Below are 19994 nucleotides of genomic sequence, written 5' to 3'. Positions count from 1 at the left end.
TTCAACTCGTGTAGCTCCTTTGGTGCCATCCTATAAGGAGCTTTAGAAATAGGTGCGGAACCGGGCACTAGATCAATAGTGAACTCTATTTCTCGTTCTAGTGGCATTTCAGTCAGGTCATCAGGGAAGACCTCTGGAAAGTCCTTTACTACTTTAACATCATTCACTGTTAATTCTTTTCCTCCCTTAACCATCACTGACATTAAGAATCCAATACATCCTTCTGACTGCAATAGTTTCTTAGCTTTTAATGCTGAAATGACACGGGGAAGGTGTTTTGTCTCAGCCATTGAAAGGCAAAGTTCTATCCCTTCAGGATACTTACAAACTATTTCCTTTTCGAAGCATAGAATGGTCGCATGGTGCTTGGAAAGCCAGTCCATTCCCAAAATCACGTCGAATTCTTGCATATCTAAGACATATAAGGTCGTTTCTAAAAAATTTCCCTTGACCTCCACCTTAGCTGTTCTTACTACATGATTCGTGCTTATTATACCTCCTGAGGGTATCGTTACTCCTAAGGGAGTACTTACATGTTCCACATGTGCATTAAGCTTACTTGCAAACTTAGGGGATATAAAAGAATGGGTTGAACCAGAATCAAACAAAGTATAAGCAGGTATTCTAGAGATGAGGATGTTACCTGCCAACACGTTGCGGTCCTGATCCTCCTCCTGTCCTGTGAGTGCATACACCCTAGCTTGCCCCTTAGGGGGATTTCCTGGCTTCTGTTGATATGGTTGTTGCTGCTGTTTCTTTACCTGACCCTTGGGACAGAATTTGGCAATATGACCCATTTCACCACAACTGTAACAGGCGCCGGTTCCCATGAGACACAGTCCAGTATGACGCTTCTGACATTTGCCACACACTGGGTTCAGTTGATAATACCCTGATGTTGGATCGCCTCCTTTATTCTTCTTCGAATAATCCTGCTTTCCTTTACCTTTATCCTCCCACTTACGTTTTTCTAGTGGTCCAGACTGCGATAGCTTGCTATTGCTGCTGGAGCTTTCTCTAAAGTTCGCCAGTTGGGCCTTAGCTAGCACCTCATGATACGTGCCTAACTCAAAAGTTACGACTGCCTGCCGTAAATCATCTCTCAACCCTTGTTCAAAGCGCCTTGCCCGCTTTTGTTCTGTATCCACTAAGGCTGGGGTAAAACGTGATAGCTCATCAAACTTCCTTTCGTATTCAATTAAGGTCAAGCTACCTTGTTTTAACATGAGGAACTCTGCTTCCTTCTGGTTACGGATGTTAGCGGGGTAATACTTCTTAAGAAAAAGTTCCTTGAACTGATCCCAGGTCCACCCATGTCCCTAGGGTCGGGATCTGGCAGTAGAATCCCACCAATGCCTTGCTCCATGTTGTAACATATATGTAGCACAAGTTACCTTCCTAGGGTCTGGACAATCTATGAGATTAAAGATCCGTTCAATTGCTGCTATCCAATCTTCAGCTACCAGAGGGTCCAACCCACCCTCAAAAGTTGGTGGTTGAAGCTTCCAAAACTGCTCAACCAGGGTAGCATTATTTCTTAGGTTTTCTTGGGGAGGTGCAACTGGTGGTGTGGCAAGTGGCGTCATGTTGCGGATGGCATCAATGAACTGCATGAACTGCCCGTTGAGGTTGTTGGTTTCGCTAGCCTCATTTTGCGATTGCCTGCCCCTACTATTGGCACTTCTTGCACGGGTTTCCATAACCTTATGTGAAAAAGAATAATTAATTCCTGAATGTAGGGTCCTTAAGGATAAAGAGTACTATTGTGGAACTTCATATTAACTATGATTTGTTAGTCCATCATTTCATATACCAATATGTATAACACGCAACTAAGGAGCTTCCAGGTAAGGAGGGGGGTCACGTGGACCACTTAAGTCCCAAGCTCGCCTTAAACAGTTTAGGTCTTTTTGACAAAGCCCTTAGCGCGATCACACATATCAATAAACTCAACAATAGATCTGTGTTTAATTACGATTCATTATGCAAGCTTTTCTTGATGGACTTGATTCCTAATTGCTTTCATTCTAATAAGCCCTTCCTAAACAAGTATTTCCGCTATAATCATAAACTCTTGAGTTTGGAGCAATATCACTAGCGAAAAACACATACTAATTAATGGCAAATAAGAATCATATCTCTCACATACTTATTCCAACATGAGCTTCATACGTGTGCATACATATAACAACATATGCTCATAAATATAGCTTGAGAGAATAACTACATAGTTAAGGGGGATATGGCTTGCATGAAGATAGTATCCATAAAGAATAAGCATAGCAATTCTTATAACTTACCCGGAGATCAGAAGCTTGAACGGGACGTGGTGGATTTTCATGTTTCCTTAAAAGAATTTCCTTACAAATTTTACTAAAAGTACAAAATTTTCTTTCAAAACAATTTGAGTCTACAGGAAAGTAAAACTTGCTCTGATACCACTATGTGACACCCGTAACTTACTTATATGCTTAACAATAAATAATAATATTCGAACGAACTTTAAGGTTTAGCGCAGAAAAATTGGAGAAACCAGACTTCTATAAACTTAAGTAAAATTTAGAACATAATAAAAATTCAAAGCAAGTTTTGTGTAAATATAAAGTTTGACATGGAAACATGGTTTCAACAGAAGAAACGAGACTTCGCGAAGATTCTTTATAGCAATAACATATATAAAAATATCCGGAGCTTAAAGCCAAACTCATACTTCCTTGAAATTAAATAAAAATCCAAGACATGCTTTATGGCATACATATAAGAAAAGATCAGAGTTCAACCCCAAGAACTTTGTTTCAAAAGGAAACTAAAACTTAAATTCTTGAAAAATTCTTTTTCATTGATCCACCACGCTCCACGTCCCGATCTCCTCATTCATAATCACCTGGGGGGGGGGGGGAAATATAAGGGGTGAGATTACGCAAATCTCAGTAAGTACAAGAGAACCATCATATGTATTTAAACAAGTCATGACATAACATAACATATCATATGGAGACACGAGAGGTTCCACCAACTTGCAGGGGTAAGAACCCTAGTGCGTAGCGCTACCGAGCTCCGGTCCCGAAACTTGCGTGAACATGACATAACATGAGGGACCACATAACATAGTTCATGGACATGCTTAAACATCATAAATAGTTCATAATATACTTACCTCAACTTGGTTTGATGAGATTTGAATGTTTAAGGCTTCACCTTTACACCTCTCAATATGGCATAAACTTAGTTTCGATTGATTTGGAATACCCAAAACTCACCCAAAGGTTCTATTTATAGAATTATCCAACAAATCATAACCTGCCACGTGTCATGTAATTATTTGGGACTCATCATGACTCCCAAGTGTTCACATTGCCAAATATCCTATATAATCATTTCTATCCATGTGTTCTTATCAAATGGTGCCATGTGTCCCATATAATCATTTATATCCATGTGTTCTTATCTTATCTTTGTAATGACTAGTGGAAGCTTGCCATGTGTCCTTGATATTTTGAACCTCACATGCTTAATTACATTTTCAACACTTCCATCATTACATCTCATACGATTTAATTCATTTTTCTACATTTCCCATCATTACTCCACATGGTTAATTTATTTTCTACATTTCCCATTATTACTCCCACATGGTTATTTGAGTTTCTACATATCCCATCATTACACCCACATGGTTAATTGATTTTCTCCATATCCCATCATTACACCTTTAACTAGTTAGCTATATTTGGTTACTTTAACTATTTAGTTTGAGATATTTTGATGAGATATTTTTAGGTTTCAAGAATTGCACCTTGGCCCAAAATTTTCGGATAATTTGCACTTAGGCTCTTGCAACTTAGTCCTCGGGCTATTTTTTAATTGCATTTTAGCCCCCGAAGAAAGGATAAATTACGCTAATACCCCAAGATTTTAGGTAAATTACATTTTTACCCGAACTTCAATATTTACGATTTTGCCACTGGCTCAAAAACTGATCATTTGTCTCAAGGTTTCTATAATCCCTTGAAAGGACATATTTCCTCAAGTATTAGAAGCTAAAAATCCCAAGTATTACATTATATTTCAGTTTTAAAATCTTGGGCGTTACAAGGGTGGTAATCCCGTGCCCAGAGGTGGGGTCATGCCTAGGTGAGGCTGAGGGATTGGACCATGATCACGTGCCTAGAGGTGGGGCTTAACCTAGAGGTGAGGCTGAGATGTTTCACACAAGTGCCGGCAAGGATGATGGTGACTCGGTGGCTTGTGATCATATTCCTTCTGCTTTGTCATAGATCTTGGTATTGGTGGCTGTGGCTAGTTGGTGGCTTGTCGTGTGTGAACTACCACGGGGGCCTGTGTAAGGGGGTTGACCACGTGGGCCTGTGTAAGGGGGCTACCTCGAGCTTGTGTAAGGGGGTCGAGGGGTTCATACATGGCAAATAAGGAGGATATCTTGTGCCTGTGTAAGGGGGCCGAGAGGTTATATCTTATGTGTTTATTGTGTTTTAGCAAATCTTGCTTATTGCACATACATCTCGGTATTTGTATTTGTGGCTATTTGTTGGGGTATCACAGGGGATCCCGTTACGGTGAGCTGTGATCTTGGGAGATTTTGTTCTTACTTCTACATGTCTCTTGGCAAAACTGCATATTACTCTTGCATGCATAGTTTCTTTCTTACCATTCATTTAGATGTAATAATCTAACTCGGGTGTTTCTTACCCCTGGGGCATTCATCATCCCAGCCTTATCAGAAGTATCAAGCGTTATAGGTTCCAGGTTAAAGCATGAGCATGGAGGTGGAGCTTCGCTAGCTTTGGGATCTTGGATTCATTATGTACTCTTGTAACCTAAGTGACATATTGTGAATAGCAGCTAGGGTACTCAAAGTTTGTAACAAAAGGATATCGTACAGTTGTACTACATTAATAAGTTGTGTCCTTCTAGAGTATTGAGAGTCTTTTACATTTCATGTACTTGTAAAGAAAATATAGCGGAAACCCCTTTATTTAGCTTTGATTAAGCTTGCAGGTTCGATCCAATGCTTCTGTTGGTAAGGGTTTCCATAACGCCCGTAGATGATGTTAACTTATGTTTGATATCATCGTGTATTTAGAAAAGTGGGGCGTTACAGTTGGTATCAGAGCTAGAATTTGTGGTTTTGATTTAAGATTTGAGTTGACTAACATTCAACGTTCCAGGTATGTTAAGCTTATCAGGTACTCCAGGCTCTAGCGCAAGCAAGGATTCAGAGGTGGTGCTTGGCTGATTTAGAGTTCAAACATACCTGGAACGCAGAACGTTCCAAGGGTATCAACCCAAGTCAGATTACAAGAATCCAAGTGAGATGTTCTCAAGAAATGAATAGTTCATGTATGAAAATGCAAGTATGCAAAAATGAAACCCCCTTTGTGGAAGCCATGCCAGGGTGTTGCAATCACCCCCGCGCACGCCATGCTCACCTCAAAACACGCATACGTGACTCCATGAGTCACTCACGACGGCCACTAGCTTGCCACAAACAACCATATGCCATGAAGTGATGAAATAAGTAAAATTTCATGCCAAACAAAGGAAATAAGTGAGCATGTCCACATATAACACAAATGAATCAAAGGATGATCAATATGAAGTGAAAAAGATGTAAAGAACCACTCACTCTTGCTGTATTTCTTGTTGGTCCACCATTTTTACGAAATTAAGCCTTTTTAAGCTGCAGTTATATACAGTTCGGGTCACCAAACTAAAATATTTTTACATAGGATTGTAGGAAATCATTTAAGGAACAAACCATAAAAATTTCAGAGTAAGCGGCATAGCCACGCGCCCTCACGCGCCACTAGAAGGGTGGCCACGCGCCCTCACGCGCAGCTGTGGTAGGTGCGTGCGTTACACGTGTCGAGCCCCTGGTTCTTACGGATTCTGTTTTTGATGTTTAAAAGGGCTATAACTTTTTCATTTTAACTCCGATTCGACTTCCGTTTGAACCTACAGACTCCCCTTTCAGAGTACTACGACCCTACGGAAAGAAAAACAGCTTACCTTTTTGGTTTCTCTTCCGTTTTTGGTGTTTCTTCAATTTGGTCTCCCTGTTTGACTTCTTTTGCTTTCTTCCTTTGAATTCTTTTTCCCTTTGCTTTTTTTCTCTCACACTTTTACTCTACGTGGCCCTCCTTCTTACCCCTTTTATAGTCCTTTATCCCCAAGCTTCAAGATTACTCTTATCTTCTTAGGTTGGCTATTTTCTACCCTAGTAATGATGACTAACTTTGAAAACTTTACAATTTGATTCTTTCTTCTTTTGAAAGCTTTTATTCTCCCAATCTCATTCCTCCATTTTCCCTTTACGTGGCTTGCAAAGCAATCATTTTTATCTTCATCTTTTAGAGAACCAATAGAATTCTTCCAAATCTTTCTTACTTTGAATTTAGGGTGTAAGTAATTAATGCTTTAAGACTTTTAGGTTAACCTTCCAATCCCATTTCTCCAACACAAAGCTTCTTAAATAAGCATTTATAATTACAATTATTCCTATTGTTGGAGAAGTTATCCTTTCTTATTTGCATTTAGGTCCTTAAAGCCATTTCCATTTGCACTTAAATCCAAGACTTTCATTAAAACACACTTTATTACATCATCCATCATTTACATTAAAATTTTGGGGTATTACATCAAATAATATTCTTATGAACTTCAAGTTTTAGCGTAGACGAAAACTTGAGAAATGATACTTCTGTAAACTTAAATGATCTTGGGAGATTTTGTTCTTATTTCTACATGTTTCTTGGCAAAACTGCATATTACTCTTGCATGCATAGTTTCTTTCTTACCACTCACTTAGATGTGATAATCTAACTCGGGTGGTTCTTACCCCTGGGACATTCATCATCCCAGCTTTATTAGAAATATCAAGTGTTTCAGGTTCCAGGTTAAAGCATGGGCAAGGAGGTGGAGCTTCGCTAGCTTTGGGATTTTGATTTCGCTATGTACCCTTGTAATCTAAGTAATGTTTTTTGAATAGCAGATAGGGTACTCAAGGTTATAAGAAGTGTGTGTATGTGGGTGTCTTACAACTGTACCTATAGTGGTGTGTTGTGTTTTTGGCGTATTGGAAGCCATGTGCATTTATTACTCTTGTAAAGGAAATCTAGTGGAAACCCCTTCATTTAGCTTTGATTAAGCTTGCAGGTTCGATCCAATGCTTCCGTTAGTAAGGGTTTCCATAATGCTTGGGGTGATGTTGGCTTATATTTTACATCATTGTGTATTTGAAAAAGTGGGGCGTTACAGTTGCTTTGATACCGAACTGTATGTAACTGCAACTTAAAAGGGCTTAATTTCGTAAAAACAGTAGACTGACAAGAAATACAGCAAGAGTGAGTGGTTTCTTGCATTATTCGTGCTTCATATTGATCATCGCTTGAACCATTTGTGTTGAATGTGGACATATTCACTTGCTCTCTATGATTAGCATGTTACTTTACTTATTTAATTATTTCATGGCATGTGGTTGTTTGTGGCAAGCTAGTGGCCGCCATGAGTGACCCGCGGAGTCACATATGCGTGTTTGAGATGAGCATGGCGTGCGCGGGGGTGATTGCAACACCCTGGCATGGCTTCCACAAAGGGGGTTTCATTTTTGCATACTTGCATTTGCATACACGAGATATTCTCTTCTTGAAACCATCTCACTTGGAATCTTGTAATCTGACTTGGGTTGATGCCCCTGGAACGTTCTGCGTTCCAAGAATGTTTGGTGTGCCAGGGACTAAGGAAGCGAGGGAGGCAAATGGAAAAGAGTCTATGGATGTTTAAGTTCCCACCTTGACTCGCTCCAAGATATTCCCACTACTACATCAACATCTGTGCTAGGGCTAGATTCAGAATAATCCAATCAGAGCCAATTGCTCACAATAGCTGGGGTGTATAATAATTCGCACATTAAACCGAAGGTCAGGTCAGTAACCAAAATAAATCTCCCTTCCCAAGGCCAAATTTGGGGAACACAGATATCCCCATGCTTGCTATCCTGGGAAACACACTTTCCTAAGCAAGCCCATTCCACACACATGCCTACACTGGGAAGCATTCCACCCATGGTTATGACCTACCCCGACCCATGTATGCAATCACAGTTCCACCACGCCTTTCCCAAACCTCCTAATTCCCAAGCCCACTTAGCACACAATGCAGTAGTTATGACTTTTTGTACCCCTACTGACTTATTTTCAAACCCATAAGGGTTAACCAACTCAAATGAAATTATCAAAATTCATATTGTCCACCATAACTCTCCCGAAAAGGACAACCTAAACCCTTTGGACAATCCCGGGCTAGCAGTCACCCCTTTCCTCAAGTATAACACTCTTTGGCCTCCCGTTTGGCCCCCAACCAAGTTTCCAAATTTGCAAGATTTTCCAAAATAAAATAACTGGGATAGTTACCTTTTGGTTTGAAGTTTCCTTCCTCAGATTCCCAGGCCATGTCTTGTCCCAAGCCTCGGGCACTTCTTGCCTCGAACAGTCATACTCAAAATCGTATGATCAATACTCAAACCTTATTAGTAAAATAATTCCAGAAACATTCATAACCATCTAATCATTGGTAAACCATAAATTGATCACCCCACTATTCCCAATAATCCAGGTTATTACAACTTACCCTTGAAACCTTTCCCATGTCCCATAATCGTCTTACAACTCTATTATTCTTAATCGATAATCAATCTTGGCATCAGGGACACTACCCTTTGACTTAAGGTATCTTCCTTGAGTTCCCAAGTTGTGTATTTTCCCAAATTTTGAGAACATCAAGTTTTGCCATCAATCCAACAAATTCCAAATATCCATATTCGCAATATCCAACATCTGGTCCAAGATGTAGTAGTGGGAATATCTTGGAGCGAGTCGAGGTGGGAACTTAAACATCCACAGACTGTTTTCCATTTGCCTCCCTCGCTTCCTTAGTCCCTGGCACACCAAACATTCCTGGAACGCAGAACGTTCCAGGGGCATCAACCCAAGTCAGATTACAAGAATCCAAGTGAGATGGTTTCAAGAAGAGAATAGCTCATGTATGAAAATGCAAGTATGCAAAAATGAAACCCCCTTTGTGGAAGCCATGTCAGGGTGTTGCAATCACCCCCACGCACGCCATGCTTATCTCAAACACGCATATATGACTCCGCGAGTCACTCATAGCGGCCACTAACTTGCCACAAACAACCACATGCCATGAAGTGATGAAATAAGTAAAGTAACATGCTAATCAAAGAGAGCAAGTGAATATGTCCACATTCAACACAAATGGTTCAAGCAATGATCAATATGAAGCATAAATAATGCAAGAAACCACTCACTCTTGCTGTATTTCTTGTCGGTCCACCGTTTTTACGAAATTAAGCCCTTTTAAGTTGCAGTTACATACAGTTCGGTATCAGAGCAACTGTAACGCCCCACTTTTTCAAATACACAATGATGTAAAATATAAGCCAACATCACCCCGGGCGTTATGGAAACCCTTACCAACGGAAGCATTGGATCGAACCTGCAAGCTTAATGAAAGCTAAATGAAGGGTTTCCACTAGATTTCCTCTATGTGGCCTTCCTTCTTACCGCTTTTATAGTCCTGTATCCCCAAGCTTCAAGATTGCTCTTATCTTCTTAGGTTGGCTATTTTCTACCCTAGTAATGATGGCTAACTTTGAAAACTTTACCATTTGATTCTTTCTTCTTTTGAAAGCTTTTATTCTTCCAATCTCATTCCTCCATTCCCCTTTACATGGCTTGCAAAGCAACCCTTCTTATCTTCATCTTTTAGAGAACCAATAGAATTCTTCCAAATCTTTCTTACTTTGAATTTAGGGTGTAAGTAATTAATGCTTTAAGACTTTTAGGTTAACCTTCCAATCCCATTTCTCCAACACAAAGCTTCTTGAATAAGCATTTATAATTACAATTATTCCTATTGTTGGAGAAGTTATCCTTTCTTATTTGTATTTAGGTCCTTAAAGCCATTTCCTTTTGCACTTAAATCCAAGACTTTCATTAAAACACACTTTATTACATCATCCATCCTTTACATTTAAATTTTGGGGTATTACATCCTCCCCCTCTAAAACAAATTTCGTCCTCGAAATTTCTTTAAGTCTCCATAAAGTCAAATAGGTTTGGATAGTTTTGCCGAATCTCTTCTTCCCTTTCTCAAGTAGCTTCCTCAATGTTGTGATGTCTCCACAGGACTTTCACTAGTGGTATTATCTTGTTCCTTTGTATCCAAAATTTCGACTGGTTCTTCAAGATAGGTTAAATCTTCTCGTAGCTCGATAACCTTAACAGGAATCTTCTGAGTAAGGTCAGGCTCGTGCTTCCGAAGTCGAGAGACATGGAAAACATTATGTATGTTGGACATTGTCAGAGGTAATGCCAGACGGTAAGCTACTACCTCGACTCACTCCAAGATCTCATATGGTCCAATGTATCTAGGGCTCAACTTCCCTTTCTTCTTTCCTTGGGATATTACTTGAGAAGGTATGACCTTAAATATACTTTATCGCCTGGTTGAAACTCCAAGTCCCTTCTCCGATGGTCCGCATAAGACTTTTGTTTACTTTGAGCCATTCTGATCTGTTCTCGGATTATCTTGATTTTCTCATTTGTCCATTGTGTTAGTGTAGGTGCTCTATATCCAATCAAATTGGGCAAATTGTACACTGACATTTATAATCATATTTCATATTGAATAAAGAGTTATTTAATTCTATAAGAAGTCGTTCTATTAGTTTCTTGTTATTAATGTAATGATCGGATGAAACTAGATAGAAGTCCATATGATGTATACTGTGATTAATCTATAAAGATGTGAGATGATGCATCACAGTTTCTTGACATCATTAAATGTCCCAAGTCGTAGCAATGTTAAGAATGGACATTGACAATTGCGGTAAGACTTGTATGTGCTATGTTTTTGCTATGTGATAGCAATGGGGACTCACACCCATAGGCATGGGGATGCCTAGACAAGTATATAGGTGACCAATGTTGGAGAACGTGTCACTGGACATGACTCGCCATGAGAATACATTTTGGTTATATGTTGATGGTATTCTCATACGAGATGGGTGTAACTAATCCTTGGACCTGAGGTTGTCACGGTCATCTCATAAGAAGACCGATATGCTTTGACATCGTTTCGATGGGTCTAGATAAAGGCTGCATGTGGGCGATCGTTGGGTATATCTTGAGGCTTATGGAGATGGGTGCGTAACCAAGAAGGGACTCGTCTATCCCTTGATAGAGGATGATGTATCTAAGGCGCCTTCGGTGGATATTCACTTTAAATCCATGGCCATGGTGAAAGAGATCAATAAGGAGTTATTGATTCACTTTCTATTAAGTGCAGATATCCGGATAGCCGAAGAAAGACTTATGTGATCATAATCAAGCAACACATTGCCAACTTGAGATCACATAGGATACATTGACGAGAGGATCGAATTACACGGTAACCATGCTCGTGAAAGGTTATTTGCGGATTACGAATCCTTCTGAATAATTGGGTAGGCATGATGCCTTGCTAGAGGCCAATCTTGTCTTATGTGTTCGTACCGGCACATTGCCAACATATTCGGAAGCCTAATGAGTCATACGCAATAGGCACGGTCTCTGGTTTAAACTAGGAAAGCAGACGTATGGTTAAGTGGGACACTTCGGCAAGAAGTTGTGCCGTTGTAGGTTCTCACGGGAAAAGAACAAACAGACGTAATGACGTCGATATGACGAGGGGTCGTCATAAAGGAAAAAGTTTCCTAAAATAACAATTGATTAAATTAGAAAGTAGTTTCTAACTTAATGATTAAATTAGAAAGAAGTTTCTAATTTAATAATTTGGGCTTAATTTAATACTTGGGCCAAATAAAGTATTTGGGCCAAATATTAAATTAAATTAAATATTTGAGCTAAATTAGATTTGGGTCAAATATTAAATAATAAATATTATATTTGGGCTAAATAAGATTTGGGCCAAATATTAAATATTAATTATTTGGGCTTGAATTAGATTTGGGCCACATATTTATAAATGAATTTGGGCCACTTTAATTTCTAGTTGGACTAGGATTAATGGGCTAGCCCAATCCATGTTCCCTAGGGTTTGGGAAAACCCTAGGAGGATGCTTCATTATAAATAGCCCTTTATGAGATGCCCAAATTATGCCTCTTATTTTGTTGGTTTTCAAGAGTTGAAAATCAATTATTTTCCCGTCCATTCATAAGCCTTGTTAGGAGAAGGAGCTAGCACTCCCATTCCGCTCTCCTCGCCAACGGACGCGCGCCGCGTATCACAAGTTAGAGGCCGGACACTTGGACGGCTCAAATCCGCAAACGACTCAAAATCTAAAGGTTAGATTTATTTTATAATATATGTGATTGTTTGATTTCGACGTTGATCCAATCGTCGGGATCGGGGTAAGGTTCAAAATTTTGAACTACGCTGCTTGCCCCGTAGCGATCTTGCTTAACTTTCACATTGCACAATTTCAGGTCCTGTTATTTGTCCTTCTCCTACTTCCGTCTAGCATAGAGGAGTTCTACATTTCTGACCGTAGAGAGCTTCGTAGGGGGCTATTCCGATATTGCTATGGAAACTATTATTATATGCGAACTCAATTAAAGGCAAGTGTTCTTCCCATCCCTTTGAACAGTCAATTACACACACGCTCTCAGCATGTCTTCCAAGGTTTGGATGGTTCGTTCCGACTGACCATTTGTTTGTGGATGATATGCAGTAGTCATCTGCAAGCGTGTTCCCAGTCGCTCTTGCAAGCTTCTCCAAAACCGAGAGGTAAATCTTGGATCTCTGTCAGAGACAATGCTAACTGGTACTCCATGTAATTTGACAATTTCCTTTATGTACAGTTGAGCTAGTTTGCTAACCAGCTATCCTGTCTTCATTGACAAGAAGTGAGCAGACTTTGTTAATCTGTCCACAATCACCCAAATCGCGTCATTCCCTGAGGGTCCTTTAGGCAATCCTGTTACGAAGTCCATAGTAATATGCTCCCACTTCCACTAGGGAATTTCCAAAGGTTGCAACTTTTCGGCTGGTCTTTGGTGCTCAATCTTAATTCTTTGACAGGTATCACACCGAGTCACTTGTTGCACCACATCCTTTTTCATTCCCGGCCACCAATATACACCTTTCAACTCCCTGTACATTTTCATAGCGCCAGGATGAATCGTATATTTGGCTCTATGAGCTTCGTCCAGTATAGTTTGCCTCAATTCCCGTACCCTAGGTACATAAACTCTATTGGCGAATCGCAGTATGCCATATGAGAAGCTAAAACTAAGATTCTTGACTCGCCCTTGGTCGTCAACCCACAGTTTCAGTCTCGGGTCTTCCTTAGTGGCTTGCCGAACCTGTTCTAACAGTTGAGAATGAACCATTAGGCCAGCGACATAAATAGAAGTTTCTTTAGGGATTACATTTACCGCCAATTGGCCAAAAGCTTCCATCAATTCCCATTCCCGAGTCATCAGATTGGCCATCAAGGCAGGCTCTCTTCTGCTCAATGCATCGGCCACAACATTTGCCTTCCCTAGATGGTACTGAAGCAAACAATCATAATCCTTCAGAAACTCCATCCACCGCCGCTGCCTCATGTTCAGGTCTTTCTGGGAGAACAGATACTTCAAGCTTTTATGATCCGTGAAGATCTCAAATTTCTCTCCATACAAATAATGCCGCCAGAGTTTTAAGGAAAACACAACTGCTGCAAGCTCCAAATCACGGGTAGGGTAATGCTATTCGTGCTTTTTCAACTGCCGAGACCCATAGGCTATCACTCTTCCATTCTGCATAAGAACACACCCTAGCCCAGTCTTCAAGGCATCAGTATAAACTGTAAATTCTCCTGTATCATCAGGTATCGCTAATACCGGAGTAGAGGTTAGCCTCTCCTTAAGTTCCTTAAAGCTGTGTTCACATACCTCACTCCATTCAAATTTAATTCCCTTCTATGTTAATCGAGTCAAAGGTAGAGCAAGGTGAGAAAATCCTTCAACAAATTTCCTATAGTAGCCAGCTAAACCCAAGAAACTTCGTACCTCATTTACTGTTTTAGGTTGTGACCAGCTTCTTATTGTTTCGACCTTTAAGGGATCTACCGCTATTCCTTCTCCAGATATGACATGACCAAGGAAAGCAACTTGACTTAACCAAAACTCACATTTTGAAAACTTAGCATATAACTGGTGCTTCCATAAGGTTTCCAAGACAATCCACAAATGTTGCTCATGCTCCTTTCTACTAGCAGAATAAATTAGGATGTCATCAATAAACACAATCACAAATTGATCCAAATATGGTTTGAACACCCGGTTCATTAAATCCATAAAGGCTGCAGGCGCATTAGTAAATCCAAAAGGCATCACGAGGTACTCATAGTGTCCATATCGGGATCTAAAGGCAGTCTTTTGAATATCCTCCTTCTTAATCCTCAACTGATAATAACCAGACCTCATATCAATTTTGAAAAATATCTTAGCACCCTGCAACTGATCAAACAATTCATCAATCCTAGGGAGAGAATATTTATTTTTAATAGTCACTTTGTTTAGCTGCCTATAGTCAATACACATCCTTAGACTTCCGTATTTCTTTTTAACAAACAACACAGGTGCTCCCCAAGGTGAGGTACTGGGTTGAATAAATCCTTTGTCCAAAAGGTCCTGCAACTGACTTCTGAGCTCTTTTAATTATGCCGGAGCCATTATATACGGAGATATGTATATGGGATTTGTTCCTGGTACAACCTCTATAGAAAATTCAATCTCCCTTTGAGGGGGTAACCCAGGTAAATATTCGGGAAACACATCAGAAAATTCATTAACTACTGGTGTCTCCTCAAGTTCCATTTTCTTATTTTCTACTTGCACCCCTGCTAAGTACCCATAAGCTCCATTCTCTAGCATTTTGATAGCTTTGAGGGCTGTGATCCACTTAATCTTTTTATCACTCTCTTGCCCCCGAAATTTTTCCCAACTTCCTTGGTTATTTTGAAGTTCTACTATTTTTGTCTGACAATCAATTCGGGCCTTATATTTGGACAAAAAATCCATTCCAAGTATCATATCAAAATCTTGGATTTCTAATGACGTGAGTTCAAGTGCAAATTCACTATCACCCAACTCAACCTTTCCTTCCCTATATCCCGTGCTAGTTTTTACTTGTTTCCCTAAAGGAGTAGCCACAAGCATAGGACACTCCAAATCCTCCAATTTCATATTCAAACTTTGTATCAACGCATGTGAAATGAATGAATGTGTCGATCCAGGATCAATTAACACTTGCACAGGTGTATTAAGAAAGATTAGTGTACCTTGTATGACTGACAGGCTTGCGTTAGCATCCTCCCTTGTCAGATGATACACCCGGCCTTGTCGCGGTTCTTGGCCTCCTCTGCCTACACCCGCTTGTTCGACTTGTTTCCTCTGTGGACAGTCCCTTGAAAGATGATCGATCTTCTGACAGTTAAAACACTTGGGTCCCTTGGGACAATCACGGGGTAAGTGGTCACTTCTTCCACACGAATAGCATCCTTGAGTCTGGCTTTGACATGCCCTTCCAGGATGGAACTTCTGACACTTGGGACACCTACTCTTAGGCTTAAAGTTTCCTCCTCGGACTCCTAAGTGATGCTTCCTTCCTGCGTTCTTGTCCTCGGGTTCCTGCACTTCTGTCTTTAAAGCATTCATTCGAACAAGGTTACTTTTAACAGTTAAAGCTTGCATAACAACCTCCGAATAAGTATGGGCCCCTAAGGAACACAATGCCAGCTGTGTCTCAAGTCTTAACCCGTCAAGAAATTTATGAGATTTTGCCTCTTCATCCAAATTATAAATAGGCATGTACTTAATTAACCAAGAAAAACTATCTTCATGCTGGGCGACTGACATATCCTCAGTCTGTTTCAAATTCATAAATTCTCGGCTCTTTTCCAACTTTTTGCATAAAGGGAAATACTTAGTGTAAAATAATTCCTTAAACTGAGTCCATGTGACAACTGGCATACCTTGTCTCGTAGGGCCAGGCAAAGTCCTTTGCATCGTTCGCCACCAATGGTCCGCCTCATCTCGAAGCATGAAAGTGGCACAAACTACTTTCTCCCATTCTCCACACTCAATAAAATCAAAAATCTTTTCGAGTTGCTCTATCCAATACTCACTTTCGCTCAGGTCAGCGCTTGCCCTTCCTTGAAAAACAGGGGGACTTAATCGTTGGAACCAGTTGATGACATCCGGGGCCTGAGGAATACTTTGACCCGTTGGCCGAGTCCCTTGCATATATGTGACCATGTGTTCCAGAACTCGCTCCACCCGTTCTATACGATCCTCACTTCCCTGACCTCCACCTTGAGAAGAATTTCCCTGAGACAACTCTACTCCCTCTTCCTAGGGACGTCGTGTCTCCTCCTCCTGATTTCCACCCCTTCATCTAAGAGTTTGGAATCGACGAGTGTTCACCATCTGAAACATCCACAAAGTTTATAAGAACAATATTTAAGAATCATATATTTGAACTCATACAATAAAGTAACTAAACTTGTCTAATGAAAATCATAATTGAAGCTACTAAAATCATCGAAGAAAATAATACCACCCCTAGGGTTAGATCAACCGCTCCTCACAAACTACCTTTCCTTAGGTCCTTAAATACCTGCATCTTCCAAGGATCTCAAATTCTATCCTTCTTAACACCCATTTTCTTCCATCTAATCTTTGTCCAAAATCCCAAAGGTCTACATACTCTGTACATGTCCATTTACACAGTACTATTATACTTCGTATTAGACCACCATATTTTATATCACTACCAACTCATTACATCCTTATTATATATGCACAACTATTTTGTTAAACACTACCACCTATGTCATCCAAGTTTGCTATACTATCCGTCGTACAATCCAAAATTCCCCCAAGTAAGGGGTAAGTGTTACGCCTATCCTACCATCATTAATATATTACAGCATATCCGATTAGTCCTTTATTTTACATATCTATAATCCCACAAAATTGTTCTAATTCCTAGTAGACTACTCTTCCTCAGATTCAGATGTAGAGGGAGGCGTGAGTTCCCTCTTTTCAGGAAAATCCACAAGATCATTCGCCTCTATCGGCATATCTTCAATCCCTTGATTCTGCTCCGCCTCACGCAAATGGTCTGCAAAGGTCTCGAGGTTCGGGTAGATGGCTTGCTCTAAAAGCCCATGTGCCAGTTCCTGCATAGCTGGGGTCAGTATAGATACTAAGTAACCTATCTGGAGCTCTATTATGTATGGAAGTGTCAGGCATGGTGGAACTTCCTGTATAACTGGAACAACCAAGTTAAGAAAAGTTCCTAAAGCACCAGCAAGCTTCATGACCTGCCCTTGAAGTATTGCAGTCCACCATCCTGTGATACCCCTCTGGCGTATGTCATTAGGATCCATATCCTATTACACACCAAAAACCTCAATATTAGTGAATCATACCTTACCTAAAACCATAATAAACCTCGCTCTGATACCACTGTAACGCCTCCTCGTTTCAAATAATACGGTAGGTTTACACCTAGTTATCCAAGAGGCGTTAGGAAACCTTAGCAGCGAAAACAATGGATCGAACTTGCCGAAATATTTGTATGGTTCCTATACAAGCTAAATACGCACAAACCTTTCGTTAAGACAAAATATGAGTCTAGCCTAACAAAAGAAGTACAATCTTTGAAGAAGTACATCGCTTCTGAAACAAAATTACATTAAAATGACAAAAAAGGAACTTAAACATCCACAGACTTTTTTCCATTTGCCTTCCTTGCTTCCTTAGTCCCTGGCACACCAAACATTCCTGGAACGCAGAACGTTCCAAGGGCATCAACCCAAGTCAGATTACAAGAATCTAAGTGAGATGGTTTCAAGAAGAGAATAGCTCATGTATGAAAATGCAAGTATGCAAAAATGAAACCTCATTTGTGGAAGCCATGCCAGAGTGTTGCAATCACCCCCGCGCACGCCATGCTCATATCAAACATGCATATGTGACTCCGCGAGTCACTCATGGCGGCCACTAGCTTGCCACAAACAACCACATGCCATGAAATGATGAAATAGGTAAAGTAACATGCTAATCAAAGAGAGCAAGTGAGTATGTCCACATTCAACACAAATGGTTTAAGCAATGATCAATATGAAGCACAAATAATGCAAGAAACCACTCACTCTTGCTGTATTTCTTATCGGTCCACCGTTTTTACGAAATTAAGCCCTTTTAAGCTGCAGTTACATATAGTTCAGTATCAGAGCAACTGTAACGCCCCACTTTTTCAAATACACAATGATGTAAAATATAAGCTAACATCACCTCGGGCGTTATGGAAACCCTTACCAACAGAAGTATTGGATCGAATCTGCAAGCTTAATTAAAGCTAAATGAAGGGGTTTCCACTAGATTTCCTTTATAAGAGTAATAAATGCACATGGCTTCCAATACGCCAAAAACACAACTCACCACTATAGGTACAGTTGTAGGACACCCACATACACACACTTTTTACAACCTTGAGTATCCTATCTGCTATTCACAAAACATTACTTAGGTTACAAGGGTACATAGTGAAAATAAAGCAAGATCGCTACGGGGCAAGCAGCGTAGTTCAAAAATTTTGAACCTTACCCCGATCCCGGCGATTGGATCAACGTCGAAATCAAATCATTCACAAACAAATAAATAAATATAATCTTTTGATTATCGAGTCGTTTGCAGATTTGAGCCGTCTAAGCGTTCGGCCTCTAACTCGTGATACGCGGTACGCGTCCGTTGGCAAGGAGAGCGGAATAGGAGTGCTAGCTCCTTCTCCTTTGCGCGGCTTGTGTATGGACGGAAAAAGAACGCCCTCGTTTCATATTGATGCCAAAAGAAACGGGGAAGAGTGAACGGTAATACATTTTTCAACTCTTGAAAAATGACACCAAAAACTCACTACTTTTGGGCAACCCATAAATGGGTATTTATAAGGAGCTCTAGGGTTTCTTAAACCCTAATGGACATGGGCCGACCCATTTAATTTAGTCCAATTAGGAACTTAATTAAATGGGTTTATTTTAGTCCAACTAAGAATATAATTAAATGGCCCAATCTTTTTATAAGTTTAAATAAAATATTTTGGCCCAAATCTAATTTAAGCTCAAACATAATATTTAATATTTGGTCCAAATCTAATTTGATCCAAATATAATATTTAATATTTAATATTTGGCCCAAATCTAATTTAGTCCAAATATAATATTTATTTTAATATTTGACCCAAATCCAATTTAGTCTAAATATTAACTTAAGCCCAAATATATTTTATTTCCTATTTGTCACTCCGACAAATAAAAAATTATTAAATTAGAAACTTCTTTCTAATTTAATCAATTGCCATTTTAGGAAACTTTTTCCATTATGACTACTTCTCGTCATATCGACGTCATTACGTTTATTTGTTCTTTTTTCGTGAGAATCTACGACGGCAAAATTTCTTGCCGAAGTGTCCCACTTAACCATACGTCCACTCTCCTGGTTTAAGCCAGGGACCGTGCCTATTGCGTATGACTTATTAGGCTTCCTAATATGTTAGCAATGTGTCGGTACAAACACATAAGACAAGATTAGCCTCTAGCAAGGCATCATGCCTACCCAATTATTCAGAAGGATTCATAATCTGCAAATAACCTTTCATGAGCATAGTTACTGTGTAATTCGATCCTCTCGTCAATGTATCTTATGTGATCTCAAGTATGGCGATGTGTTGATTGATAACGATCACATGAGTTTTTCTTCGATCTTTCGGATATCTTCACTTAATTAGAAAGTAAATCAATAACTCCTTATTGATCTCTTTCACCATGGCTATGGATTTAAAGTGAATATCTACCGAAGGAGCCTTAGATACATCATCCTCTATCAAGGGATAGACGAGTCCCATCT

General features: G+C 39.8%; 2 protein-coding genes across 2 annotated transcripts; both read right to left on the bottom strand.

Moving 5' to 3' along the window:
• Nucleotides 1–391: 391 nt before the first annotated feature.
• LOC127812703 (uncharacterized) lies at nt 392–1700 on the bottom strand. The gene is made up of 3 exons (XM_052353223.1): nt 1395–1700; nt 534–1244; nt 392–412 (listed from the first exon to the last, which is right to left on the bottom strand). Exons 1-3 carry the CDS (start codon nt 1698–1700, stop codon nt 392–394), a joined length of 1038 nt encoding a protein of 345 aa, XP_052209183.1.
• A 13041-nt stretch (nt 1701–14741) lies between these two features.
• On the bottom strand, nt 14742–16340 carry LOC127812702 (uncharacterized). The gene has a single exon (XM_052353222.1). The coding sequence runs from the start codon at nt 16338–16340 to the stop codon at nt 14742–14744; it is 1599 nt and encodes a 532-aa protein (XP_052209182.1).
• Between the last annotated feature and the right edge of the window lie 3654 nt (nt 16341–19994).

This window comes from Diospyros lotus, chromosome 11 (assembly GCF_014633365.1).
Source record: "Diospyros lotus cultivar Yz01 chromosome 11, ASM1463336v1, whole genome shotgun sequence".
In the NCBI taxonomy this organism is placed as follows: domain Eukaryota; kingdom Viridiplantae; phylum Streptophyta; class Magnoliopsida; order Ericales; family Ebenaceae; genus Diospyros; species Diospyros lotus.
Note: the sequence above shows the minus strand (reverse complement) of the source record. Positions and strands in the feature narration are given on the sequence as shown.

Excerpts from the sequence above, each read along its gene's own strand:
- LOC127812703 (XM_052353223.1), bottom strand. The coding sequence starts at position 1,700 with ATGGAAACCCGTGCAAGAAGTGCCAATAGTAGGGGCAGGCAATCGCAA. Across the intron at positions 1,245-1,394 it reads ATTGTCCAGACCCTAGGAAG|AAGGAAGCAGAGTTCCTCAT; the intron begins GTAACTTGTGCT and ends ATCCGTAACCAG. Across the intron at positions 413-533 it reads TTAATGCACATGTGGAACAT|ATATGCAAGAATTCGACGTG; the intron begins GTAAGTACTCCC and ends TATATGTCTTAG.
- LOC127812702 (XM_052353222.1), bottom strand. The coding sequence starts at position 16,340 with ATGGTCACATATATGCAAGGGACTCGGCCAACGGGTCAAAGTATTCCT.